The following is a 27,997-nucleotide window of genomic DNA, read 5'->3' as shown; positions in this document are numbered from 1 at the left end:
ATGTCGGACTTGCTGCTACTGGGCCTAATTGGGGCCCTGGCTCTGCTGTTGCTGCTGACGCTGCTGGCCTTCATCGGGTACTCGGGGCTGCTGGCAGAGGTGGCAGTGAATGCTGGCTCACCCCCAATCCGAAACGTCACTGTGGCCTACAAGTTCCACAAGGGATCTTACAGCAAGACTGGGCACCTTTTCACCGAGAGCTGCAGCCTTTCTCCTAAACTCCGCTCCATAGCTGTCTACTATGACAACCCCCGCATGGTAAGGAATCTTTTGTGTCTAGAATTGGGATTTTTGTCCCATGTGGACCTGGGGAAGGCCTTGTTGTGGGAGAGGCCTTTTGGTTCCTAAGCAAAAGGATAGAAACATCTTTGGGTAGCTCTGAAGAACAAATGAGTTGAAGCCCCTTTTTAGCCTGAGCATCTGCTGCCTTATTACTTCCGTGGGTCAGGTTCCCGTGGCTTATCTCTGCCCATGGACCACTAAGTGTGGTCAGCTGCACCCCTGAGTTCCAAACCTCTGCTGGGACTTTGGGCCCATGTTACCTCTTCGTGCCATCTATCACTTTCGTCCCCATTTGAGGCCAGCCCTCAAAGACCTGGACTACTCAGAATCTACCCTGTCTTTGGGATCAAGTCTGTTCTCAGCTCTCTGCTGGGGTTAGAGGCCCTTGAAAACTGAAAGGCAGCTTACAGTGCCACCACTCTAGCCATTCTGATGGCCCGAGGACTTGGTGTTTCCTTGGACCACAAGGGACCTTGTTTGTGGGGGAAGGCCTCAGGGCAAGTAGGGCCAAGGGTTCTGCCTACAGTGCCCAGGATGCTGGAGCCAGAGACTCACCCAGCAGCATCCCTGGCACCCTGTGGGCGTCTGGCTATACTTATGGCCTGTAGTGAGTCAGGGCTTGCCAGTGTGGCTTCCTGCCATGCCATGGGGTGGTGTTGCCCACAGCTGGATGAACTTGCCAAGGGCTCTTCAGCTTGTCTGGCCCCCAGCTTGGCTCCAAGCTAAGCATTTGACATTCTCAGCTCCAAGTTCTTGGCATGGAGAGACAAACAGGCAAATCTACAGTCCACTCGCTGGCAGTTAGCTGGCCTCAGGGCCTCCCTGTAGCTCTTGAGTCTCCTTCTGTTTAGGCTACTTCTTTGGAACAGGGCTGCACTGACTCCCTTTTTGCTGGGCTCTGCTGGACTCCTGAACTTGAGAGATGAATCAGATCTGGCTCTACCCTCAGGAAGCACTGTGTGGTCGGCAGATCACTCCACATGAATGTTGATTCTCAAGCGAGGCACTTCTCAGTGCCCACAGAGCTTTGAGTTTGGGCTTAGGGCAGGTGCTGGAATTTGCTGGGGAGAATCCGGGAGGAGGTGGAACTTCTCATAGGAATAGAATTTTGTTCTGCCTGATAAAGAGAACTGTTAAGAACAAAGGCCCAGAGACCTGGGATGACAGATGATGTACGGCTGATGGAAGTGTGATGAGTGGAGAAAGAAGTGCCAGAGTTTACTGGGCCAGATTGTGGGGAGGTCTGTCAGGTTTGGAGGAAAGGTGTGGTCCAATTTATTGCCTTAGGAGTTTAATGGAGAGGAGATGAGGCTGAGAGATTGAGTCAGGCCCAGGTGAGAGGAAATGTGGGATGGGGTCAGGAGCTGACATTTGACTAGTTGTGAGGTTTTGAGGTCAGTGTGACTGGGTGCTGGTGATGGAGTCAAAAGCACTGGGGCTTGAATGGGGTGAAGCAGGCCCTGGGCTGTGGGAAGTTCCTAGAGCAAATGTCCCACCTCCACCCCTACAGGGGTCTGTTGTGTAAGTCCCTCTCCTTCCCCTGCCCCTCCTTCCACACCTGGTCCAGGTGGAACCCTCCTTGTAGCCCAGTGGGAGGGAGGAGAGTAATTGCAGCTGTTCTTTCCTCATTCTCATGTCTTCCTGTTCTGGAAGCAGCATGCTGCCTCTTGGGTCAGAGGTGCTAATTCCAGGATGGGAAATGGCCAAGGCAGTACTGTGGTGTCAGCCCTGGAGGCTGATCCAAGCAAGTGTGAGATGGGTGAACCCTGAATTTGGACATACTCCTCACAGCTCCCTGGCTCAGTCTCTGCCTCTTCCAGGCAGCACACTCCGCAGCTCTCTCTGAGGTGTGGAGGATCCTGCAGACCGGGCTCTGTCACTGAGCTTAACATAAACTGAGTGCCATTCTGGAGGGCTGTACCAACCTTGGGGTCGGTAGCCTTGGGTTTCAGGTCCATCCTGTCACTGTCCAGCTGTGTGGCCTTGGGCATGTCATGTAACTTCTCATTTCCTCATCTGCAAAGTGTTGGTAAAATAACCTGCTGTTATGTATGCTGATGAGGATTAAATTAAGTGACATAGTCACCCGCACCTGGCCCTCACACAGGTGTTTAACAATAGGAAAAAGAAAGAAAGAAAAAAACTTTAAAACACAACACATCACCAAAATTGGAGAGTGGCAGCTATATGTGGAAAAAGTGCATGTGTTAGGGTATGCAGAGGGATTAAACTGAGCTTTTGTGAACCAAGCCTAGATCAAGGAGCCTGCTTATGACTGGCTGGCAGGCAGATGAGTTAACAGGACAAGATAAACACTTTGATCTTGCCTCTCTCAATCCTGGATCACTCCAGGAGACAACTATGTCCTCATTCAGACCTGGGTCATTCTTTTTTTTTATTTTTTAATTTTATTATTTTTGTGTGTGTGTACACTGTCAAATCAGATCTGACTGGTACAGAAGGAGATTGTACCTCCTTCTCCAGCAGAGCATCCGGTGGATTCGAACCATGCACCTTTGGGATTGTAGTTCAGCTCCTTGCCACTAGGCCACCAGAGCTCCCCTGACCTGGGTCATTCTGACAGGGACACTTGGACCTTTACCCACTGTGGTAACTGGGCTTTGGAGATCCTGAGAAGTTCAGGAATCCACTGACCCTCCAAGTCTCAGGTATTCTTGGCCATCACACTGTCTTGACCCACAAGGACCTGAGTCCTGCTCTACCCTGCTGATTTTTAGGAAGGAGGAAACTTGGTGTTTAGGAGCGAGGGACCAGTCAGATGTTTTGCTCCCATTTGGTGGTTTGAGTACCCAGTCTGTGACAGACCTTGATGAAAAAGCAGAAGCCACGGGACCCTCAGGAGCTCTCAGTATGGTTTGGAGAGGGGAGCTTGAAGGATAGGCCTCATCCTGGTCTTGGAGAAACTGAAGGATCTTTCTAATCCTGAGCTGCCTCTCCCTGCCATGTCCTGCGCTACATATTCCAGATCTCAAAAGGAAAGGACAGGATGCAGGCATCCCCATGCCTCTTCCCTTCCTCCCTCAGTGCAATAGAAGTCAGAATGTGCACCACTGAGAGTGTAAGGAAGAAAGGATGGTCTAACTTCCACATTGGGTGGCTATAGCTAGGTTTGAAGTCACCACCTTATTTTGGATGTTGCTACCCTTATGAACTGTAAGGAAATCAAAACACAATTGCATTGGGTAAGTCTGCTGTCAGAGGCTTCTCTAGAGTTCTGAGGAACAATGATGTCAGTTTAGAGGCTAAGGTGTACCTGATCCAGACCATAGTCTTCATGATTACATGCTCTGCGTCAGAGAGCTGGGTAGTCATTAAGGATGACAGAAGAATTGGTGCCTTTGAGTTGTGGTGCTGGAGAAGAATACTGACCATACTTTGGACCATCAGGAGAGCAAATAGGTCTGTCTTGGAGAGGGTGAAACCAAGTTTCCCCTTGGAGGCAAGGATTTAGAAGCTCTCTCTCACATACTTCGGGCATGTGGCCAGGAGTGACCAGTCCTTGGAGAAGGACATCATGCTTGAAAGGGTGGAGGGACAGCATAGGAGAGGAAGACTCCAGATGAGATGGATTGACACAATAATGGGGGCAATGGGATTAGGTATGTCGGAGTTAGTGACACTGGCTCAGGATAGGGCAGGCTTTAGAGCTGTTGTCCATAGGGTCGCTATGAGTCGAAGTGACTCAATGGCACATAACAACAATTCTCAAGGGCGCTCCAGTGGCCTAGTGGCAAGAAGCTGCACTGTAATCTTGAAGGTGCACGGTTCGAACCCACCAGATGCTCCACAAGAGAAGGAAGGGTAATCTCCTCCTGTGCCAGTCAGATCCGACTTGACAGTACACGAGAATAAAAACAACAGCTCTCATGAACAGTGGACTAGCACCTCCATAGCCATACCCCATAACTGATTGACCTCAGGGAGAGGGAAAGCTGGGTCTAGCAAAGCCCGGCTGGGGCCCCTCCTGATCTGGATGAGAACCTGGGGTCTCCCTGTCCCAGGAAATAGTACAGGAAAGGGCATTCAATGGCAGAAGAGTGACAGTTGTGGACACTCCTCAGGTGTCACATGAGCTTCTAATCAGTCTTAGGGCCCTGTGTGGGAAGAGGCTGCCAGAGCTGGGTAAGCTGTTCCTGTAGGGCAGGAGGAGCAAGTCCATCCCCCACCCCCTGGCTGGTGAGGGTGGAGAGGTGCCAGCAAGCATGTGGCAGGAAGTGGGCAGACTCAGCAGCAGCTCTTAGGTCCTCTCCGCTCAGGGTCCAGCATTCATGGAGTGCAGGCTGCTTCCTCCTCACAGATGTACGCATACACATACTCAGATATATACCCCCACGCTGGTCCAGTTCCGCTCTACCCCTTGCCCCTTTGAGATGGAAACTGTTCTGCCCTCAGCACACTTTCTGAAGTGGAGGTTGTAGGCTCCCCTCCTGGGCCTGGCTCCTCTGGGCATCTTGAGGGTTGGGAATAAGCTGGGAAGACCCTGAGCTCCGTACTTGTTCCTGATGACAGGTTCTAATGGCCAGGCTACTTTCACTGTACTCATGGACACGCCATCTCTCATCCCACCTGATGCTGCTACATCTCCATTGCTGTCTGGGGTCTAAGCTGCCTTTCTGCCTACCCTCTCAAGAGCCTGACTGAAGCAAAAAAGGTGGGGAAGCCAGTTCAATTTACCTGATTAAAGTAAATCTGAGTCTGCCACTTACATCTACCACCTAGTATGAGGCATCTACGCCAGGCAAAGAGTGTTTGAGCGGACTGGTTACCTTCTTCGGTTCTGCCTTTTGAAAGCTAGGTTACATTGAAGCTCCTTTTCCCCCCTGTTTGTCCCGGGAGAGTCAAGGCCTGGGGCCATGGAGTCTGCAGGCACTGAGGCTTATCTGGTGAGAGTTCTGATTTAGGCCTGTGACACACATTCCCTTCCTTAGTGAGTGTGGAGATGAGTCCTGTGCCCTCTTCAGAGACACTGGGATCAGATGAAGGGGAGTGAGGGTAGGTAAGATTTCCTTGAAGGATGTAATGCTTCAATAAGAGCAACAAGAATGTAAACTGGGCTGCTGTTTCCTAAGGCCCCAGACCGTCCCCGCCCCTAGTTTTCCTCAGGCTCAGAGGAGGCCTGGCTTTTGCTCTGGAGCAGGCAAACCCATACAGGACAGTTCCGGGAAGGTGGGCCCCTGTCTGCCCTTTAGAGCTGCCCCAGGGAGGGAGGTAGGATGAGGTGTGAGAGGAGAGAGCTTTGGATTTGCTTCTGGGTGTGAATCAAGACTCCAAAACTTAAAAAAAAAAGACTCCAAAACTTAATGAGCTCTGTGGCCCTGGGCTAGTTACTTGATGACATCTCTTAATTTGTTCTCTCATCTGTTAAATGGGATGAAAGAACCCCTACCCCTGGGATTTTGACTTTGTGGTTATAGAATGAGAAAGATAAGTCTTGATAAAAAGAGTGCTTATATTTAGTAACAATAAGGATTGAGACATTGATATATTTTAAAAATATGGATGCATTGCCATGGGAATGTGCTGTGAGAAAGGACAGACACACAGACTTGCTTGTACATGGTGCTTATATATAAAACTGTGTATCATGCCCATTGCTAGGAAATGAATTATTATGCATGAGTCAGACAACTTATCAGAGAGCCTCTGATTTTGCAACTATTTCATGGATACTGTTCTTAATTATCCTATCTAAAGAGACTCTTCATAAAATTTTTCATAATTGACAATTATACATTTACATGTTCATCACCTGTCTCCCTGCTAAACTTTAAGTTCCAAGAGGACTTGTTCTTTGCTTGTCACATGTATTCAATGACTTATCCAGTGCTCTTTGTCAATAAAATGCTCAGTAGATTTTTTTTTAAGTGCTTGTCTGGCACATTCACTCACTGCTAACAACCCTCCACTGAGCATCAGAGATTGTGAGTCTTAATGGGAGTTGACTGCCCAGCTTTCTCCCACAGAGCTGCTGGGAGATCCGAACCACCGGGGGCAAGTGCCTTTGGGTAGCATCATAGCATGCCGTAGCCTACGCTACCGAGCTCCTTTCATGCCTAGTCCATAGACAGCCAACTCTGTTTCTGCCAGCGGTGCTTTGCACTTTTAGGAAGCCTGCCCACCTACCTCTTGCAGGTCATCTGGGCCATTTGGAGAGCTGTAGTATAGGGACAAGCCGTTGTCCAGTGCATTCCTAGGCAAGGCCCATTTCTGGAGCTAGTCTGCTTGGATTTGAATCCTGGCTCTAACACTGCTGTGCTGTGACCCGTGGCTGAGTGGCATGGCTCTCTGGACCTCCGCATCAGGGTTGATAACAAAATCTATTGCTCAAGGCTGTTGTTAGAATTGAACTCACTGCTGTGTGGAAGGCAAGTGATGAGGACCTTATCAGAGACCAGCTGTTGTTAGGATTAGGGTTCTGGGATGAAAGAGAAAGTTTCCTAAGACTCTTGTGGTTGAGAGCTCCCAGAAAGCCCTAGACCATTCTCTAGGGGTTGACATTCTGCGGACCCCCCTCCTCAATTCTCCCTGAGTCTGGTCCCTACCTCCTGACCTATATATCTTTGTCAACCTGTGCCTTGGGGCCCAGTGTGCCTCTGCATTCTACCTCCTTCCTAGTTCTCTTGCACTGAAGGCATCTTTACCTAAATTGGTGGTAGGCAAGGCCACTACTTTTACTCCCTGACGTGTGGATCATTGCTGGTACTAGTTCTAATTCAGCTCTTGTTTTGGGTACAGGGACCTTCCAAAGAAATGACTAGTTCAAGGAGGAAACAGAACAGGCAGATGAGACTGGGGGGCCCAGATTGACACTCCAGTGTTAGGAACATCTTAAAGCAATGCTTTGGACCACAGTGGGTAGAATCTTATCAGGCCACCTCTACCTTCTGGGACCTTGACACTCCCAGTAGAGTAGTCTTGCAGGGCTGGCCTTGTGTTCCCCTGGGAGCCCCGGGAAGCATTTACCGCTCCTGAACCAGCCGTGTTGCTCTGTGGCCTGTCCTATATCTCCTTGCTGGTACCTGATTCAGCTGCCACCTGGCTCCAGCCAACCATGGGCTGCTGGGCAGATATGGGCTTGCTGAGCAGCCTCTTAGTCACTGGTCATGAGGAAGGGGCGGTGAGTCTTCACCGTGTAGTTCGGAGAGGGGAGGGTTGCTCAAATAGAAAGGAGTACTGTAACCCACATACCCCCAGAATCCCAAGAGTTCTGTCTCCATCCAGTGTGACAAAAGCCCTTCGCTTTCTCCACTTACAGAGAAACATTTGCACGCAGTGCATACCTGTGCACGAATCACTGCTAAGCATGAGAGATCCTAGGGAGCCCTGAGCCTTCCTACCTAGAAATCTGGAGTCAAACAAGAGTAAAGGTTTGAAGGGAGGTGGGGGAGCCATCAGTTACAGTGTAGCACAATACCTCCCTTTTGTGAGCTTTGGGGATCAGAGAGGAGGGGCCACTTGTATGGGGGTGACCCAGAAGACTCTTGAAGAGGAGGATTGAGCTGATGGACAGGAGTTTTCCAGGCAGAAGGGACTCTGGAGTAGGGTGAAGAAGGACATTCCAGGCAGAGGAAGTAGCTTACGCAAAGGCAGGAAGCATGGGAGGATGTGAGGATGTGGCATGTTTGGGGAGCTGCAAATAGTTCCCTGTGGGCGTGCGCAGGGGCGTGGTGGGAGAGGAGGCTGGCAAGGCAGACTGGGCCACCGCCTGGATCTGTCCCTCCCTCTGCCACACAGACGCTCAGTGGGCGCCTGCCCACCTGCGCTCTGGCCTCTGTTGGGGTCTGGAGAGGCAGAAAGGGAGTGTGAGAGGAGTGTGTGCGCAGATCTGGGCCGTGTGGTGTGGGCCACTCTAAGACATGCTTGGCTTTGAGGAGGAGGGGTGAACTGAGGGAGAGGGTTCAGTTTCACTCTGAAGATGAATTTGAAGCCATTAAAATATATGGGCAATCACATGTGTCCCTGATGCCTTTTAGGAGCCCCATGAGGAACACCGAAATGGTCCTAGAAAGGACTCTGATGCCTGAAACCAGACAGGACTAGGGATAGAGAGCGATCAAGTGACCATCCACCCATTTTTCCATCTCATCTCTATGAAATGTCTCCTCTGTACACCACAAGTTGCTTGGATTAGGGGCATGAAGGTAGACACTGCCACAGACATACCCCTCGGTCTGACAGTGTTTGGCCTGCTACAGCTTCAAATTCTGGCCAGCCCTGTCTTGGGGTGTGAGCGGGGCAGTTGCACCATCTGGAGATGCGAGGTGGTATTGCAACCAACAGTCTCAATTGCTTGGGTGGGATGGGAGGAGCTTGAGGCCTGAGAGGTACCAAACCTGCAAGGTAGACTTGATTACTTCAGGTGAGCAGGAGTGTTTACAGCAAAATGTTGAAGTGTGGAGGGAGAGGAGGGGTGCCACTGAGGCACCATGAAATGTCCTCCAGGGGGCCTGAAGGATGAGCAGGGAGGACCTGCATATTCAGAGGTTTGAATGGATGCACCTTCTAGGTCAAAGGAGTTGTCTGGCCTGTGTCACAGGTACTAATAGCCACTAACAGTAGTGGAACATTTGCTGAGGGCTGGACCCAGGCTGGCCTTCCTGTGCAGGGTTTCATCTAATGTGGCAATTCTATAAGTAGATGTCAAAGAATGGGGACTCTGAAAAGCTAAGTAATTTGTTCAGAACCACGCAGCTCCACTTTCTTGCCCAGACCTGCTTCTCTTCAGCAGTTATGGGCCTGACCCACTGCACCGCATTGCCTGAAACCCAAAGCCCTGAGCCTGGGGACCAGAGCCACAGGTGATAAGGGTGACTCCAGGGGCTGTTCACATTTGAGAACTTGAAGTTCCTAGTAGAGGAAATGATTGACATGCCCATTGAAAGATTGGAATTTTAGTCTACCCAGGGTACCTTGGAAGCAAGGCCTGGTGATCTCCTGGAAAATTAAAATCAACCATTGAAAGTTCTATAGGATGCAATTCTGTTTTGAAACGCATAGCGTCACCATGAGTTAGAGTCATCATGATGGTGGTCATTTGAGCTCGTTCAGTTAGTACCCAAGTCTCGGGCAAAGCATGGCTCCCAAGGATAGGACCAAATCGGTCAGAATAGAGGAGACAGACAGGGATGAGAAGGTACAGTGGTACCTTGGAATGGGACAGAACGGAAGGACAAAATTCAGAATAGGTAGAACTGACTTTATATGGCTGGGAAGGTGGGGTGAGAAAATAGAGGCAGAGAGAGTGCCCTGCTTAAATTTATGAGTCACTGTGCCCTGAGGGCAGCAGATAAAAGGGTCTTCAAGTATGGATTTGTTAGCACAGAAGTACTGGAGTTTCTTCCCCACCTGGTTGGGGTGGGTGGGAATAGAGCCAAAGGGCAAGTACTAAGAGCACAGAGATGGTGAGGCGTGGGGGGATTGGGGAGCAAGGTCTTTCAGGCTTAGCCAGGAAACAGCTTGGGGAGTGAGGCAGGCGTAGGTTGGTGAGGGAATGTGAGAGAATGTCGAGACCCGTGCTGTGGTCCCCACAACGGCCTCAGAGGAGGATGCTCTTGCACAATTTTCTCAGCAACCTAGAGGTCAGCATCCTGGTCGGGGCTCCCTGAAGCTCCCCCTCGCCTGGTCGGATGCCTCTTTATCCCTGAAAAACAGACACGCACATACGCTTTGGCTTCCCCGAACAGCTCTGGATCCTTTTTCTTGCTCCCACCTTCCAGTTTTGTTGGAACCTACTCCTTTGCCTGCCACAACTTCTCTGCCAGTGAAGGCTGCTCACTTCTAGGACATGGGAGGGAACCAAGCTCAGAGCTCAGCAGGAGCAAGGTCTTGGGAACTGCTGGCCTGTAGGCCTACCTGTGCCTACAGGGCTGCGTCTGGGCAGGTAACACCAGGAGGAACAGAGGTCCCTGAGTGGTGCTGTGGATGTGCAGTGTGGGATTGGCCCTTGTAGGGGAAAGAGGTTCCAAAGATCTTTCTATCCTGCCCTGTCTTGGGCCGCTGGAAGACAGGGATCAAGTCATTCTCTTGCCACGACCCTCAAGTCGCTGCCAGCATATTTGGTGAAGGAATATATGAAGGGCTGGATCAGAGTCCTGCAGCGGGGGGCCGTGGATGTGTTCCAGCAGGGAAATTGCTTCGTCCTGGTGTTTGAGGTTTTGTGGTTTGTCAGAGCTGGTGGTTCTATAAGGCTATGCGGAAGTAAGAGTCAGGGGACCTCCTTCCTTCCTTTGCTCAACCCTGACGCTCCTTCTCTGCCTCCCCAGGTGTCACCTGAGAAGTGCCGCTGTGCAGTGGGCAGCATCTTAAGCGAAGGTGAGGAGTCACCCTCCCCTGAGCTCATCCAGCTCTACCAGAAATTTGGCTTCAAGGTGTTCTCCTTCCCGGCACCCAGCCACGTGGTGACAGCCACCTTCCCCTACACCACCCCCCTGTCCATCTGGCTGGCTACCCGCCGTGTCCATCCTGCCCTGGACACCTACATCAAGGTGAGACACAGGCCTGGTGGATAGGTGGGAGGACTGCCCAAGGTGACTGGAACTGTGAGGGGAACTGGTCTTAGGAGGAGAGAACTCTGTGTCCCCTGTGGAGTCAGTGTCTGCCGAGCCAGGAAATGGGGGCAAAGGCTGCTACGTCTCTTCCAGAGCATCTCACAGGAGCACAGGGAGCTTGCTCAGAAAGCTGGCCTATCGATCCCGCTTTGCTCTGACCTGAGACATCCTTAGTGTTCAGGTGGTGGGCAGGTCTTCATTCTGCTGGGGGTGTACAGAGCAAAAGCTCTGAGGCTCTCAGGTGCGCATGTGCTACGTGGACCCTCGGCTTCAAGCCTTGAGCCCTGTCTGTTCCCTGGACCCAGGGCGGAGCACAGTAGCAGGCCCCTGTCTGCTTCACTTTCTGGGCTGCACCCTGCCTGCCTGGAGGAAGGACGAGAGTCAGCCATGCGAGCCCTGCTGGGAGTCTTTTTCTTTAAAATTTTTAGTAGTTTTTCTTTTCCTCTAAAACCTTTCGTAAACTTGAGTCCCAGGAAAATGACCACAGTTTGGACCAGGAAAACCATTGTTTATTCATTCATTCAGCTTGTTGAATGGCTTTGTGCCGTATGTTTTTCTGGGCACAGTGATACATGGGCATGTGAAATAGGTGGCAAAGGTGGGTAATTAATGACAGACAGGTGGGATGTGTGTGCTGGAAAAGAACAAGATGTAGTGGTGAGCAAAGTCAGGCTTACCGACTTGGACAGAGTGGTCAGGGCTCGCCACTTTGGAGGAGCCTCTAAGGCAGAGCCATAGGAGAGTGGTCAGAGGTGGCCTCTGAGGAGGAAACCTCTAACAGAGCCGTAGGAGAGGGAACGTGTGGAGAGTGGGTTAAGAAAGTGGCAAGTAGAGAAGGGCAAAAAGCATAGGAAGTCAATGCATGGTTTCCACAGTGATCTGAGCCTGGTCTGTACAAAGTCGACTGCCGTGCCCTGTCACGGTTGGTAGTGGCTCTGGAGATGGAGGCCAGGGCGAGATTTGTGATCTGTTTGTGGGGCAGTTCTGAGGAATGTGTGGGTATTGGATGTTGGAGGAGGGAAGGGCAGGGATCGCCATGGAGGGTCTGGTTCCCTGTCACTTGAACAGGTAGGTTGAGTGTGCAAGGGGGCTCTTCCCTGAGACATAGGGAGTAGGGGAAAGGCATCTGGGGCAGATCAGCTCTGTTGGCTGTCAGCAAAGCAGCCTGATGAGAGACATCCAAGTGGAATGTGGAGTTGACAGTGACATGTGCAGAGCGTCTGGAGTTCAGAGAGAGCATTGATCTGCTGACTGTGTTTGGAGACATTATTATTTAACTGGACTGCTCTGAGCCTCCTGAGCGCTCTGGACCAGGCGGGCATTTGATGGACCATGGTGGACAGGGCTGTGCAGAGGGTGTAGCCATTGTGGCTGGGGTCAGGGTGTGTGGTCGGAGAACAGGCAAAGATGGAGTGAGCGTTTAGGAGGACTTGGAGCGGCCTGTGTGGCTTCCCCCAGAGCAGTGTAGGGAAGAGGATTTGGCCTTGATGGAAGTGGAGCTGAGACAAGGCCTAGGGGAAGCGGGTGTAGGAGTCAGCTATCAGACTCCTCTGATGAATGTGGCTCTGAGTGACCAGGTATGGCTTTGGTGGCCAAGACTAGGAAAGAAAGAAGCAAGATGAGAAGACCTGGAAATGGGAGGGCTATTGTGACAGAAGTCAGGGGCTTGGAAAGGACAGAAATGGTTTTCCTTTGTAAGCTGAAGGGTAGCAACAAGAAGGGGAGTTGGGAAAGGTGTACATGTCTGGGGGCTGGACGTGAGCCTGGAGGCCAAGGGACAAGACGAGACAGGAGTTGAGGGCGCTGGCTGGTGGTAAGGACAAAAAGGGACACCTGTGTCCTTGGCCCACACCGCATGCCTCCTGCGGGCTGGCCTCACCCAGCTCACCCAAGGAAGGGATGATGTGTGTTTTCTCAAGTCCTGCCTGTGTTGTCTTCAACTCCAAGGGCTAGACTGGAAGAAGCCACCTGGAAAGAGACTTCCTGGGTTCCAGACCTCAGAACAGAGCTCAGGCATGTGGTGTGGTGGCGAGCAGCTCAGCCATCAAAGCCTTTCCTAGCTTCAGGATTTATTTTTAGACACCTTTGTCCAAATTTCCCGGCCCCAACAGCTTCATAAGTTGCCTGCTTTTGACGTCACCTCTTTGATGAAAGTCTTCCCTCCTTCTGTCAGCCATGCTCCAGGCTGGAGTCTCCTGGGGTGGGGGCTGGAGCCAGGGCAGTACCTTTCTCTTTTCTGGGATGAAGAAACCAGGGATACAGGGGAAGAGTGAGGGGTTGCTCCCTCAGATGTAGGTGACATACTTGTGTGGGCTGGGCTGTGAGCTGTAAGAGTGAGGACTTCAGGCTGCCTGAAATGAAGGGGTGACCCCTTCTGCTTGTTCCTGAGAGGGTTCCTATGCCGGTGCTTCATCTAATCTTGTGGCCAGGGGAACAAAGCCAGGTAAGAAATGAGGAGGAGGCAGTCTGTCTGCTCCTCTCTGCCTCCTGTGGACACGGGGCTGGCCCTGTGCCACTCAGCCCTGGAAACAGAGAAGGGAGTGCAAGGCTCCCTCCCACCCCTGCCCTCTTCCCCACTGCCCTGAGGTCAGGGAAAGGAGGCTGCTAATGAGGCTCTGGGCGCTTCTGCCTCTCCCAACCCTGACAGCTGGCTGCCTTTAGAAGAGTAGGGGTGTGTGTGTGTGTGTGTGTGCGTGCGCGCGCACTTACACATAAAAGCTCCCCCTCTCCACCTCTCTCGCCTCTTTGAATCTGAGGGTGGGACAGCCCTGGAGGTGCTTCAAATGGAATGACAGCAGCCACTGGCCTTTACCCCCCACCCTTTCCAGGAGGGTTAAGGGAGGCCAGGAGTTGGTTAGCAGGAGGAGGGGAGGCGGATTTGGCAGACTCTCCTGCCTCCCCAGAGGCTGGGGCCAGGAAAGGGGGTGATGGGCCTGGGAGAGCTCTGGTGGTGGAGGTGGAGAACAGCTGATGTCTCTTGGCTGTTGCAGCTGTGGCTGAGCTGGGGCAGGACTGGCCTCCTGGGACAGCAGTGGCTTAGGGTGTCAATGTGAGGAGCCCGAAGAGAAATCGCTACAGGAAGTCTGGAAAAGATGGCTAAATCCCAGCTTTTTGGTCCCAAAGCAGCCCCCAGGTCTCCTGCCAGCCTTTCCTAGTATAGAAGGCTGTATGATAAGCCTGGAACTTGGTCTTTCTCCACATGTTCTACAAGAGGGTCCCAGGCTGAGCACCCCAAGACAGTGTGTGTGAGGAGGCTCTGGGTACTGTGTGGCTGTCACTACATATGGATAATAGCACGGTTTTATCAGGCTGCTCCACTGGCTTCCAAAGCAGTGCTTCTTGGGCAGGAGACTTTCCTCTAAACCCCAGGAGGGAACTGAGCTTCCTTGAGTGACAGGACCACAGAGTTTATGGGACCCAGATGTCAGTACAGGCCCCAAACTTCATCTCTTAGGAGTTTTACTGAGTATCCAGTGATAGGTCTGGGGGTTGTGTGTAAAAGATCCCCTGAGCCAGAGTCATATCTGCCTGTAGCTATTGGAGAGATGGTAATTGTCAAGATTTAGAGTCTGGTCCGGCCACATCTCCCATGCCTGACTTTTCACCCATCAGGATACAGAATCTTCTCTGTGTACCCCCTCGCCCAAGGTCTGTGCTTTTTGAGACTTTTCAGGGAAGGGCTATTGTGAAATACTTGAGGGACCTCCTCCCAGATTCAGGACATTGTCCATGGAGCTGCCCTTTCAGGCTCCAGGAGTGCCAGCAGGCCCTAGAGGTCACATGTGACCTTTATTCCACAGAACTGAAGGAAGTAGAGGTTGCTGAGGGGAATAGAGTGATGCAGCGATGAGAACATGATGACAGATCTGAGGGAGCTAGGCTGACTGGAGCTGTTATGCCAGGTGTGTAATAGAGTGGGCAAGGACCCGCTGCTGCTGGGAAGAGACCTGGGGGAATCTACCAAGGTTTCCCCAGGGATGGGAGCCACATTTGAACCCGTCCCTACTTCAGCTGGGGCATCTCTGCCTCTGGGCTGTACAAAGCACATGACCTTGTGAGCTTTTGTTTGGAGGAAGGAGGGCTTCCAAGCTTAATTGGTTTGAAAATATCTGTCCAGAGGAAGGTACACAATTGGCCAGATGCCCCGTCTCCAACTGTGTGTCTGTTGCAGGATTGAGGATGCTCTGACAGTTACAGAGCGAGTGAAGCTGGAAGGTGCCAGGGCCCACCCTTTATACAGTAGGGCAGGGGCAGTACTCCTAGAAGATATTGTCATTTTTTTATAATTAATTTTAATAGACATTTACAGAGGTTTTGGATTTCCATTCATTCATTGCCGCACTTTTCTCCCTGCCGACCCCTCCCCACCAGTTCGTTCCCCTCTCTGAAAAGAAAAAAAAAATTCCTCCATTAGTATACAATTCCCCCATCCTTTCCCCTCCACCCCCCACCCCAGTACACTTCTCTATGCAACCTTAATTCTGGATTCCTGTGCTAACCATAATACTCAATCATATATCACCTCTAATCTGTTCTTTCCCTCATCTGTTTGAATATAATATACATAATTTATCCAGTTTTTTCTGTCATGCCCCAACCCTGATGTCAGACCCATTCTACAACAGTGGCACCATGCAGTATTTGTCCCTTTATGACTGAGATATTTCACTCAGCATAACGTCCTCCAGGGTCACCCGTTTTGAATAATATTGCATGAGTTCCTTGTTTTTTAATGCGGCGTAGTATTCCATTGTGTGAATATACCACAGCTTCTCTATCCATTCGTTTGTTGATGGGCCCTTAGGTTGCTTCCAACTCTTTGCTATTGTAAACAAAGCTGCGATAAACATGGGTGTGCTTATATCTGCTTGGATGGCAGACATGGTCTCTCTGGGGTATATTCCCAGTAATGGAATTGCTGGGTCAAATGGTATCTCTATTTGCAATTTTTTGAGAAAGTGCCACACTGCCTTCCACAATGGTTGCACCATCTTACATTCCCACCAACAGTGAATAAGAGCTCCAGTTTCTCCACATCCTCGCCAGCATTTGTTGCTTGCTGTTCTGTTAAATTTTGCTATTCTTACCGGGGTGAGATGATATCTCATAGTTGTTTTGATTTGCATCTTTCTTAGAGCTAGGGACTTTGAACATTTCTTCATGTGCTTGTTGGCCATCTGAATGTCTTCTTCGGTGAAGTATATTGTCATTTTTAAGGGAAACGGGACATGGGAACCGTGGGGTGCAGAACCTTTGGGGTGCTTGAGACCGAGTTCCTGTTTGCTGGGCATCAGAGGCAGTGCCTGGAGCAGCCATCTGGGAACGAAGGAGCAGGACGCTGTAGAAATGGGTCAGCCCACTGACCTGTGGGCCCGAGGGAGCTTGCAGCTGCATAGTCGAGCCTGTGGACTTGAGACGCCCCTGTGATTGTTTTTCCTCAGCAAACCCTGGGGAAGTCTGAGTCCACGCTGAGACCAGAACACTGCTGAGAAGCAGCCTCACTGTGGCAGCAAGAATCCACATGCGGGAACCTCAATGGGAACGTGAGGCTTGAGCTAATGTGAGAGGGTGCTCAGGCTTTGTTTTTAATAAGGGAGGCCCCCCCTTGAGCTCAGTCACTTATTCAACAGTTATTTACCAAGCCCACTTCTGTGCAGCACTATTCTGGGCATGGGGGGAACCAGCTAGGAGAACCAACCAGCAGTCAGAGTCCTAATCAAAGCAGATTTCCCATCGTTTTACAGACAGACTGGCCTGGGGAGAGGAGGTTACCTAAGGTCAATGATGAAGCAGTGGTTCATTCCAGACAGAATCCCCTAAGCTGAGGATCATTAATAGGACTACATGCCTTTTGCCTCTTTCAAGAGTGGAGTTGGACCCTGTATACTAAGGTAGTTGTATGGAAATGGCATAGTACCTGCAGCTTGAGTGGCTGAAATGATTATCCACTTATTCCTCTGTATCCAGCCCTGCTGGACAGACTTGGGAGCTGAGGCTGCTAGTCTGAGAGACTGAAGAAGAGCACACTTACCAGCCAGCTCTCAGCAGCTGCAGGCACAGGAAACAGCTGCTGAAGGTGTCTCATCAGTCCTCATGTCATCACCTTCAGAGAGGTAGAGGCGTCCCCAGTCCCAGGCTTACCTCACTTTAGCTCCTGGACTGGCTCACCTGCCACTGTTGCCACCTGCTAATTGGTCTGCTCCAGCATAGAGATGAAGGCACCTTCAGCAGTGACAAGCCCCTGACTCTCTCTCTTTGCCCTTCTCCTCCAGCCTCAGGATTTCACCACCCTTGGAGAGCAGACAAATGAGTTCACTGGAGAAGGCAAAGCAGCCTTGGAGCAGGCATATTCTTTGGGCTCAACCCCAAAAGATGAACAGTGTTCACCTGTGAGAAGGCAGGTCGGGCAGAGGTCCTGGCAGGACCAAAGTATAAAGTATGGCTTATGTGTCCAGAGTGGCTGATGTAAGAGTTGAGAAAAGCTATTGATGACTGAATATCGGCCCAAGAGATTGAACTGGGTCCTGCAGGCTCTAGAGAGCAGATGAAGTCTGAGCAGAGGAGCAGTGGCGTCTGGCCTGAGCTTTGGGATGGGACTCAAGCACAAGGAGAGGAGGGAGAGAAGCCAGAGGGTACAGAAGTTGGCTCAAAGTAGCCATCTGATAACCTCAAGCCAGGAAGAGAAAACAGCACCCCTCTAGGCCAAGAGTGAACCTCCTTAGGTAGCTCCCCCAGAGAATTGAGTTGTGGGGGTCTTGCCGGAGGCCAAGCTTCTTCCCTCTGTTGGTGCAGGCACTTGTACCTGCTCCCCAGCCTCTCTGGCTTCCCTATTCTCAGGACTGAAAGCACAAAGCCAGCCTTTGCTGGGGCGGGCGTGGGAGCCACCACTCTCGAAATACCAGCTCAGTTATACCAGCTTGGCGGCTCTGCAGGACCTTGGAGGCTGAGACTTGTCTGGATGGAGCTGTAGGGTTGAGCCGTCAACACCAGAGGAGGCCTTCATCCTAAGGCAGATGGAACTTACCGAGGAAGAACACCGTTTCTCTTCTCCCAAAAGTTTGTGATTGCAGGGGCTCAGGAGTAGGTAGAAATTCCAAGGAGGGCTTCCTTACATGATGGAGTGACCATCAGAGAAGTCAGTGGGAGATGAGAAATTTAGGACCTTTACCTCCTACCCCATCCTCTCCTCTGCCTTCTCTAATCCCAGTTGTCTACCTGTCCTTCCCCTCTGGCACTTCCTGACTCCTCCGGCTCCCAGGTGCTTGGCTTCATAGCGCTCCATCTGCATTGAGCAGCCTTCCTGCTGTTGGATAATCAATCAGCAACATTTTTGTCAGTTTGTGAGCTTTCCAGGGCTCAAGGTCCTTGACTCCACAGTCATGGCAAAGATTGGCTGGCCCTAGGAACAGGGTGAGCTGTAGAATGTCATCTGGGAGGGATCCCTCACTTCTCAGATCTGGAAGGAAAAGCAGTGGTATCCCAGACTGGCCACCTTGTTCTCTGAAGAGTTCCCTCCCCGTAGGATGCTCGCCATCATGTTCCTCTACTCTCTCATCTTACTCTCCAAGAGCCCAGGAGGGCCAGGGCTGGGCCGAGGTGGGATGAGTATTGGCCAGTTGGGTCTGGAGCAAAGAAGGAGTGGGCATGGCTCCTGGGTCAAGAGCTTCTCAAGTCATTTAGCACTAGGACACTTGAGGGCCTATGTCCTGTGTGCCTGCTTTGAAGGGGTCTCTGTTCCTCTCTACCACAGCTCATCCTGGTGCTCAGCTGCTGCCTTGGCCCCCTCCACGGGCTGCCCAGGAAGCCAGGGACGAGGTAGCGCCAGGGAGATGAGCAGAAGTGTAAATTGTGTGGCAAGCTGCCGGCTTCGAGGTGAAAATGAAAAGTCCTCAGGCAGTGGCAACAGTGGGCACAGCAGGCTGGGGTGCCAGGCACAGCACCCCGTTCTGCCTCACACCTTCTCTTTTGCAGAAGCGACTTCCCCAGGCTCCCTCCCAGCTGGGATGCCTGGCTCCTCTGCTGCTGGGCAGACTGCTTGCATGTGGATCCCTCAGATCAGCTCGGACTAGCCCCCACTGCTGTTTGGGGGGAAATGCGCTGGAATTTTGGTGATTTTTCTGGCCTCAATGTTTGTGATAGTTTCATTACCAATTATTTTTGGGTTTTTCAAGTATACATTCATTCTATTTTTAAATTATAGATGCTTTTATCTGTCTTTTTCAGTTATTTGTTTCTTCTGAGATCATGTCCCAACTCCTCCATTCTCATTTGGGGAAACAGAGGCTTAGAGGGAAGCTAGTCCTTTTGTCAGTAGCCAGGCCAAGTCTCTGAGCTCCTGCCTGAGGCTCCTTACCACCTCCTGATCCTTCCCTGGTGTCCCGTCTCTTGTTTCCTGTCTCTCTTGCCTGTCATTCTCAGGACTTGGGGCCCTCTTGCTGAGGGTCACAGGTGTTCACCAGCTCCTTTTCAAGCTCTCCTTGTTAACATCTCATGATCCCCAAAGCCATCTCATGCTGGCTTTGCCTGCCCAACACACAAGCTCAGGTTCTGGGCCAGAGGCTGTTGGGAGGCCTGATGGGTATGAGAGGACGCCCGCCTGCCCGCCCATGAAGGAAGTTGACGGAAGTTCCTGGGCAGAATAATAACAGCATGCTCTGTTCCAGCCGCAGCCTCCCCGCTGAGCCTCCCCCAAGCACTTTGCACATGCAATGCAGACCTGCTGCCTGGGGGACCTCCCGGGTCTGAGCCCCCACTCACAGGGACTGCTGTGCTCCTGCAGGCGGGGGCATGTCAGAATCTGTGTAATTAAAAATGAGCATGCATCACTTCATCCAGCAAGGAGATGCCACCACCTCGGGTGGGACGCCACAGCTGTTTGCTGGCTGTGTAGCTGCCCTGCTGACCAGCCTGGCATGTAGAGGGCAGGATAGGGCTTGTCAGCTCAGGAGGCCCAGGGGCACTCACCCTGGGGCAGGAGATAAGGGGCCATAATGGGCTGGGGAAGGCATCCCTTTCTGGGCCCAGAGTATGTGTGGGTATGTGACCTAGTAGTTGGCCCAGAATCATTGTCCCCTCACTGTGGGAATCTGGGGCCACCTCACTTTAAGTAGACCCATCCTCTGGATAGACTCCGTATTCGGTCTCCAGCTGTTTTCCCACCCCCAGTGACTTCCAGGGCACTCTGAGAGCAAGCCTGCCTCCTCATTCTTGTCTGTATCTCTTCTGATTCAGTAAGACCTGCCAGTGTAGGCACTGCAGGGCCTTTGGGGAGATCTTGGCCAGACCCCTTTTCAGTAGAGGACCCTGAGCTGATTAGGCTGAATGCTTGTCCCCGCCTAGAAGATGGTTCAGCCTGAGGTGAAGAAGGCATGTTCCATGGGTGGCAGAGGCAATGGCACCATAGCATGAAGTTGGTGGACTGTTCCCTCTCTTGTCTGCTGGCATCCCTAGGTGATTGAGCCAGTGTTGGTGGGGGCCATGCAGGTGGTTGAACTTCCCTGGAAACCCTGGCATCATAGGTGACATTCTCACATACCACTCAGGTTCTCTTTCTGCAAGTCGGTAGACAGAAGCCCTAGAAGTGCATCTGAGGGACTGGAACCCCTGAGTCCAGTTTCCAGCAGTTTCTCAAGTACCCGGGCATGATGAGCTCTGACTTCTGGTTGAATGAGGAGGACTGTCTGTGTCTCATCAGGGTTCATTGGGTCTGTGTGTGGAGGTGAGCTGTTGTGGGCTTTGTTGGCTGACCGGTGGCTTCAATGGCTTGAACAGGTTCTCCTGTCCCAGCAATGCTTCCTCAAGCCTCTGATGCCTGGGAGGACTTCAGCCCCATTCAAGCCCCTTAGAAGTACCAGCCAGTGTGGCATTGAGCTGGTGTCCTTGGCCCTCTGCAGTTGGCTCACCAAGGGATCCCTGGGGTTAGCTGAGGGAGAGGCAGCTGGCCTTGCCTTCCTCTGACGATTTTCCAATATTTACCATCTCAATGACATGCCGCCCTGGGGCCACAGCTCCTCCTGTGCAGCGAGGACCTGTGAATCGACCCCAGCTGTCCCTCCTCCTTCTGAGGCTGTACCTGGCTGGGAGGGGAGAGGCTTGTCCTCTTTGCCAGATCACTCAGGGACATGGCAGAAGATGAACGCTTGTTTCTTCACTCTCTATCGCAGCCCCCTACCAGACCCATTCTTAGTGGGAAGAACATTGAAGGGAGGGCCTCTTCAGAAGAGGGTGCAGGGACAGATAAGAACGCTTGCCTGTCTATGGGCCTTGGTGGGAAGTTTGCTCCTTTGCCTTCTCTCTGCCTCTTCTCTTCTATATCTGAGCCTCAATTTTGACAGGACCTGGCATGTGTTATGATTTGGGCCTGAACCGTCAATGAGAATTTAATTAGCTCCTTGCCTGTCTCTAGCAGAGCGGGTCAGGGCCTCGAGGTAGCAGTGGAGGAGGCTGGGCTGGGGTACATGGCTCCCCCTCCAGGGTCCTGGGGACAGGCTCAAGCAGCTGGCACTCCCTGTGTGGGACGCTGTGAGGAGGGAGGGCTGGGCAGGAAAGGAATGACTGTGTAGCCAGGCCACAGTTTTCTCTCCCTCCTCTGTCTCCCCCATTCCTCTGTTCTCCCCGATGGCTTTGAGATGAAGGCGACGGCAAGGATGGAGGATGCAGTTTCCATGGTAACGGGGCTGTCCACAGCCAGGCAACTTCAGACCTGGGCTCTCCGGAGGAGGCAGATGCGCAGAGCAGCCGCAGAGCTGCCTCCTGCTTGCCAACGAGGGGGCTGGCAGAGCAGGTGGCACAGGGTGGCTGCCTCGCACTACCCACCCTAATGCCTGGCCCAGAGGGGAGGGTGGAAAGAGCATTACTCCCTCTTATCCTGCTACTGCCAAGTTCATCCAGAATGGAAACTAGGAAGGAAGCTTGGGTGCCAGTGGGGGCTGTGGTAGGATTGTCCTTGGACTCTGGGTGGACACAGGCCCTGGTATCTGGAAGTATCCCACGAGCCAGCCATCTACAGCCCTTGAATGGGCTGCCAGGTGGCTGATAGCCACTCAACAGGACCTTTGAATGCCCAGAACATGAGGATACTGGTGACAACTATTCCCTGACTGCATGGAGGGGACCTTTTGTTCCCTCTGGCTCCCAGGGAAGGCCCTAGACCTTCTTCAGAGAGCCTGCTTGGCCTTAGTCCTGACCCTGATGACTTGTCCGGGTTTGCTGAATGTTGTTCAGCAAACAGGCAGATGCCTGCTCCCAGATTCTGGCAGTGAAGGGGTCTTGACCTTTTCATTGGCTCTTTCCTACTCCCGCGGCCTTGAGTACCTCTTATTTCCTGATGTTGTGTCCTTCCTCGGCCCCACCTGTGGGCCAGGGCTAGGTGGGTATCAGTTGTGGGAAACCCTAGGTAGCGTTCCTGAGAATCAGGAGTGACTGGCCCTTCCTGGTGCTGGAAGTGCTGCTGAGAAGGCATCACTATACCCTGGGCTTGCAGTCTCTTGGTTGTTCCAGATGGGCCAGCACTGGGTTCGTGTGACAGAGGTCAAAAAATAGCCAAGTTGGGAAAAATTCCTGGCTTCAGACTCTTTAAAAATAATTACTTCCTCTGGGATCAGATTGACAGCAGCAGCTCGAAAGATTAGATAGGAAACTTAGGGAGCTATGAGTTTGTGTTAACAAGGAGGAAAAAAACACCTAAGAGGATTGAGGTTATACAACTTGGAAAAATCTCATCAGTGTCACCGAATTGTACAGAGTTCAAAGTGTCTGTCAAATTGATGTATGTTCTACCGTATACATTAGCAACAAAGCGGAAAGCAAAATAAACCATTAGAAAGTAGAATAATAATGACTTCCTTCACTGACGCTGGTCTTGTTAGCACAGTAGGGAGCACACCCTGAGGGCGAAAGGCTTTCTCTAGGTCTGTGGAGTTTAGTGGCTGAACTCCTGCTGGACCTTGAAGGGCCAGGCCCTCTGCCCTACCTGATCCCACATGGCCATGCAGGTCCTGGCTGCAGAAGTCATTCAGGGTCACTTCTCCTTCCCCCTCTCCTTTGGGCTCATTGTTTACCCCTCTTTGCTTTAATTGGAGGGGGTTCCTTGATCCCAGATTGGCCTGGCAGACAGACAAGTGGAGACCTGGAGTGGCTTCTCCCCGCTAGGCGCTAAGTCTCTCATTACCACTGAGTGGAAGGCTCATTTCAGAGCTCATGGTGAGAGCCGGGCGGGTGCTATAAATAGCCGTCTTGTGAAGGGTGGCGGGCGAGCAGTGACAGGGCAGGGGCTGCACTGTCATCTCAGTGGTAATTGTGCTCCATCACTGGAAAAGGAGGGTGGGTTCAAAGCAAGAGACACTTGACCCCAGTTCTGGTTGCTCCTGCCTGTTCCAGGCAGCTCGTGCATGTGTCTCTGTCCCATTTCCACACACGCCAGGGTGGGAAATATCAGGCTCTGTGTCCACACGGGGGCTGGGGGGTAGTGGAGTACTCATCTCAGAACCTGAGGGCATTCCTAGATACAGGTGCTACCGCCCACTGGGGAGTCAGGGTAGAGTCCAGGCTGGACCTACTTGGCCAGCCAGCCTCTGTAGCCTTGGTTTGATCTCCTCCCCATGACCTCTCAACGATCTAGGCTGTTAAAACCCAGGATCTAGATGTGAGCAGAGGGGAAGACTAACTTTATCTGACAACCTTGGAAGTTGTTACAAACCCAGACCAGCTAGAGACTAGGAGCAGAAGTGTGAGTTAGCTGGCCTGGGGCCATTGTCCAGGATCTGTCAAAAATATGTCTGCAGGGGAAAGACTAGAAGTCAAGAGCTTTAGCCTCCCTTGGTGTCTTTGTCAGGCCAGATTGTCCAGGCCAGAAGAGGGGTCAGGGGTCCTAGGAAAACAAAGGTCATACCTTGGTTTGGTTTAAATGCCTGGCACTGTAGTCATGGGTCCCTGCCCCAGGGTAGTCCAGGGGTGCTAAGCTTAATGGCTGTGTTAGACCACTGGTTTTTTTTTTTTGGTTCCAGATGCACGCATAGGATCAGCAGTGCTATACTATGCCCTAGTGTTCCAAGCTCACATCTGCCATGGGGCTTTGTCCCTGGGTCTTTCGACTGCTACTTCCTGAAGTGAGGCCCTGCTGCTGGGCTGCTCCATGTGCTTCCTCAGAAAGATTTGCATTTGGGAGAGATAGAGACATGAAGTAGAGTCCATCATCCCCCTAGGAGGGAGTAAGCCTTTGACAGTTTCTTGGGTCACCCAGGCACAAGTGGATCGGGGACCCTATAGCGTTCATCCGTCTTTTTGCTGTTTCCTGCCTCCGGTTAGGAGCGGAAGCTGTGTGCCCATCCTTGGCTAGAGATCTACCAGCAAGACCAAATCCACTTCATGTGCCCGTTGGCCCGGCAGGGAGACTTCTATGTGCCTGAAGTGAAGGAGACGGAGAGGAAAAGCCGGGGGTCTTTGGAAGCTGACGACACCATGGTAGATGACACAGGTAAGGGCGGAGCCCACCTGGAAACAACCCCCTCCTCCCACTTAGTCTAGATTGGCATTGGGTTGGTCCAGTCATTGAGTGGCAGACCTAAAGGCAGAGCTGTCTGTGTGGATCCATGTAGATTTACACACATCGCTAATGAGTAACACTGATAAAAAGGCCCTGCCCAGTGTAAACACCAATATAAAGCTCCCTTCAAGTACAGCAGAGCTTCCCTTAAAGACACAATTGACAGACAGTGGGATTCTGAGGCAGCTCTGAAGGGGTCACTTGAGTGAGGCCAAAATTGTCACTGGGTCTGGATTATAAGGAGAAGAACAAGGTAAACTCCTATCCCGAGGGTGGAATCCCACCTAAGGCCAGCTTCTTTCTGCCTGTTAAATGTTAAGGGATGCAAGCTGGGCAAACCCCTAACCAGAGTAGTCGGCATAGATCAACCTTGTGGGCATGCTAGGAATGGTCCTACCCAAAGTGAGCCAGGAGGTCAGAGCCCCCTGCTCCTTCCACAGGAGAGCTGCCTACCCCCTATTGGCTTTGTACCTCAGACGCAGGCCAGCAGCTTTCTTACCTGCCTGCCATTGCTGTGACCTCCTGTGAGATTCTGTAGCTGCCCCCTGGAGCAAGGAGTCCCACTGCATACATCCCAGGTGGTCTCAGAGGACCCAGTATTGGCTATCCTGGTGGAGTCCAGCGTAACCCCTGGAGGCATATGACCTCTGGGCACAGTAAGAGCTGAGGAACCAGCCATCCCTCTAACACCTCTTTTAGCAGGTTTCCCTCTGCCCAGCCAGTCGTCACCAGCCAAGGTCACCCTAGAGAGGCATATGTCGGTGAGGGCGGGGGTACCGGGAGGCAGGCTCCACTCCCTAGGGCCCGTGTCCAACAGAGTTAACTTCATCTGCCACTTAATTACCTCCATGGGGCTGCTCCCACCCGCCTGGTAGTGCCCGCTAGACACTCTCCAGTGCGCCTACTGTGGGCACAGAACATGACACAAGGTCAGCAGCCCCAGACAGTCCTCAGGGCAGGAAGCATGGGAGCCTTGACCTTCCTGCGACCTCCCTCTGATGTTTGCCACCCCTTCCTCAGCCCACCCACCCAGCTTCCTTCCCCCAAACACTGCCTGCCAGGGGTGGTGACGGACTACTTGACACCCACTGCAGCTGGCTGCAGCCCCAGCTCCCCACGCCCCCCAGCTCCTTGGCCTGTCCTCCCTGCCAGCCTGCCCGCCCACTCCCTGGTGTGAGGGCCGAGAGGTCTGCCCACCTGACAGGGCCCATCCTGACACTGAGGCGGGCCCTGGGTGTCTGCCCACCAGGTGCATGCCAATTGCACAGCAGTGTGTGGTGGGAGCCTGCTGTCCAAGACGAGGCCTGCCCCTGCCTGCCTCCCCACTGGGGCCCTGGCTTGGGCTAGGAGGTGAAAGGGGGTGATTAGCTGCCTTGCTCCTGTTATTACATTGATGTATTATTTAGCTCCAGAGAGGCAATGAATATTTGATCTCCTTGCACTCTCTGTGGGCAGAGGGGAAGGGAGGGACTGGGGTGAAGGTGGCGACATCACATCCCTGCTCCAACAGCCATTGGAACGGAGACTTGGATTGTATTGGCTCTGCCTTGTATCCTCTCCCTGAGCCACAAGCCCAGGGCTCACTCCTGTACAGATCTTGGTGGTTTGAAAGGATGCTGCTACCCTGCCTGGGGCTTCTTCCCTGTCTGGGGCTCCTTTGCCTAAGTGTCCACATGCCCCCTGAAGGTGTTCATGCTGATTGGGTCCTGGCCTGAAAGGGGAACCCTGGGCCCTGTTCTCTGAGCATTCTTAGCACAGACGTGGAAGAGAGGAGATGGCCGGATGGCAAGCAGCCAGGTTCCTGTACCTGGGGTCCCAGGAGGGCAGTTAGGTGTGTAGGCAGGCAATCCTGACAGCTTAATGGGGCTGGGAAGAAACTGTCCCCCTCCTTCCAGGCCTAAAGTTCTTGTAGCACTAATTACCATTTAAAGATTGAATGAGGGGCTAGAGTGACCCCTGCTCTGTTCTGAGGTCAGGATGACCATTCCCAGCAGGGTTTGATATGGGCTTCATGTACATGCCTCCACCCCACTGTACAGCCCCCACCCAGGAACTTTTCTTATGGCTCCAATAAGTGGAGGGCTGTGGGCCAGGAGCTTTGTACTCCTGAACTCCTTTACCTCTGCCAGTGGGGCCTAGAGGGGATCCTCTCAGGACTGAGGGGACTGGTGGAACAGACACCAAGTTTTCCCACCCTTAATCCTAGGCCTCAGAAGAAGCACAGTGGTCAGTCCAAATGCCAGTCAGTCCCCACCTGTCCTTGGCTGGGAGTCCATCACCATGGAGATGAGATGGGCGCTCAGGAAGTGGCCCATCCTTCCCACTCTTGATGTTTGGAAAGGAGAAAGCATCATCCTTCTTGCAGCTGGATTCCTGCGCATAGTGATCCTGAGCTCTGCCCCACCTTGCCTGCTCTTCCTCATTGCTGTCCTCTCAGACCAGCATTCACTGCCCCCTGAGGGAGGAGATGGATTGAGGGTATGGAAGGGGCAAGAAGCACAGCCCAGGCCCTGTCTTGGAGCTCCTCAAGCACCCAGAGAGTGCCCTCCTTTTCCCCTCCTGATGCCTGTGGTGCAAGAACTGCCCATGGGGGTAGGAGTGGGCACAGGGACAGGGGCTTCTCTTGTTGACCTGAGCATAGAGGAAGAAAGCCCTCAAAGTGCTGGCCTTCTCCACTCCTTTGCAACTGCTTGAACATTTCTCAGCAATTCTTCCCCCCAGCACCTATCCCATCTCCTTCCTCAGGTTAGCCTCAGAGAGATCTCTCTGCTTTGAGCCAAGGCCAGGGTCAGCCCTGCAGGGAAGGGCAGGTGTAGGTCTCCTGGTCCTTTCTCCAGTGTCCATGCCTTAAGGGTCCATGTTCTTTTTAGTGGCCTTAGACAAACCACTCTCCAAGCCTGAAATGGGAGGGAGGGGGCATGTGGCTTGGGCCTCTTTGTTCTCCATCCACCCTTCACCTCAGGGCTTAGTGTCCCTTAATGGACTGGGATGGGGGAGGCAGGAGCTTTGTGGGAGTGCAGGGAACTGAGGCTAATTCAGGGTGGGGCGAGGAGTCAAGAGTGTCTGCCTTCTCTTCCTCTTCTTTCTCTCCTGCTCCTCCTCCCTCTCATCTGTATAGTCTAGTCAGGGCAGAGGGCAGAGGGCAGCTGGAATGAGCCTCCTGAGTCAGGGGCGGCTTCATTATTCATGAAATGATGCACGTGGAGTCCGGCCAGGCGAAGAGCTTCTGCCCTCTCCCTGGAGGGGTCTGGCTTCCTCTAACTTGTGCTCCTCTCTTCTGGCTACAGGGGCTGACACGAGTGACAAGAGTTCTGTCAGCCTGGATGTGGGGCCTGGCAGCCGGGAGCCTTCAGCTGCCACGCTGTCCCCTGGGGCAAGCAGCCGAGCCTGGGACGATGGTGACACCCGCAGCGAGCACAGCTATAGTGAATCTGGAGCCAGTGGCTCATCCTTTGAGGAGCTGGACCTGGAGGGCGAGGGGCCCCTGGGGGAGCCACGTCTGGGTCCTGACGCAGAGTCCCTGGGGCCTGACAAATGGCATAGGGAGCCCAGTACTCCTGAGAAAGGCGAGGAGTAATCCAGGCCCACACCCTCTCAGGGCACA

General features: G+C 52.6%; 1 protein-coding gene across 2 annotated transcripts; it reads left to right on the top strand.

Moving 5' to 3' along the window:
- TEX264 (testis expressed 264) lies at positions 1-27,970 on the top strand. Of its 2 annotated transcripts, XM_006892266.1 has the most exons (4): positions 1-258; positions 10,566-10,787; positions 24,156-24,324; positions 27,681-27,970. In XM_006892266.1, the coding sequence occupies exons 1-4, from the start codon at positions 1-3 to the stop codon at positions 27,968-27,970; spliced, it is 939 nt and encodes a 312-aa protein (XP_006892328.1). The 2 variants fall into 2 exon arrangements, with proteins under 2 accessions (XP_006892328.1, XP_006892329.1); XM_006892267.1 differs by lacking the exon at positions 10,566-10,787.
- The last annotated feature ends 27 nt before the right edge of the window (positions 27,971-27,997 follow it).

Source organism: Elephantulus edwardii, unplaced genomic scaffold (genome assembly GCF_000299155.1).
Source record: "Elephantulus edwardii isolate Elephantulus edwardi_28Jun2011 unplaced genomic scaffold, EleEdw1.0 scaffold00113, whole genome shotgun sequence".
Classification (NCBI taxonomy): Eukaryota; Metazoa; Chordata; class Mammalia; order Macroscelidea; family Macroscelididae; genus Elephantulus; species Elephantulus edwardii.
This window is presented reverse-complemented; position numbering and strand designations above follow the sequence as displayed.

Coding starts and splice junctions, on each gene's coding strand:
- TEX264 (XM_006892266.1), top strand. CDS start 1: ATGTCGGACTTGCTGCTACTGGGCCTAATTGGGGCCCTGGCTCTGCTG. Junction 259..10,565: donor ACTATGACAACCCCCGCATG/GTAAGGAATCTT, acceptor CTGCCTCCCCAG/GTGTCACCTGAGAAGTGCCG. Junction 24,325..27,680: donor CACCATGGTAGATGACACAG/GTAAGGGCGGAG, acceptor TTCTGGCTACAG/GGGCTGACACGAGTGACAAG.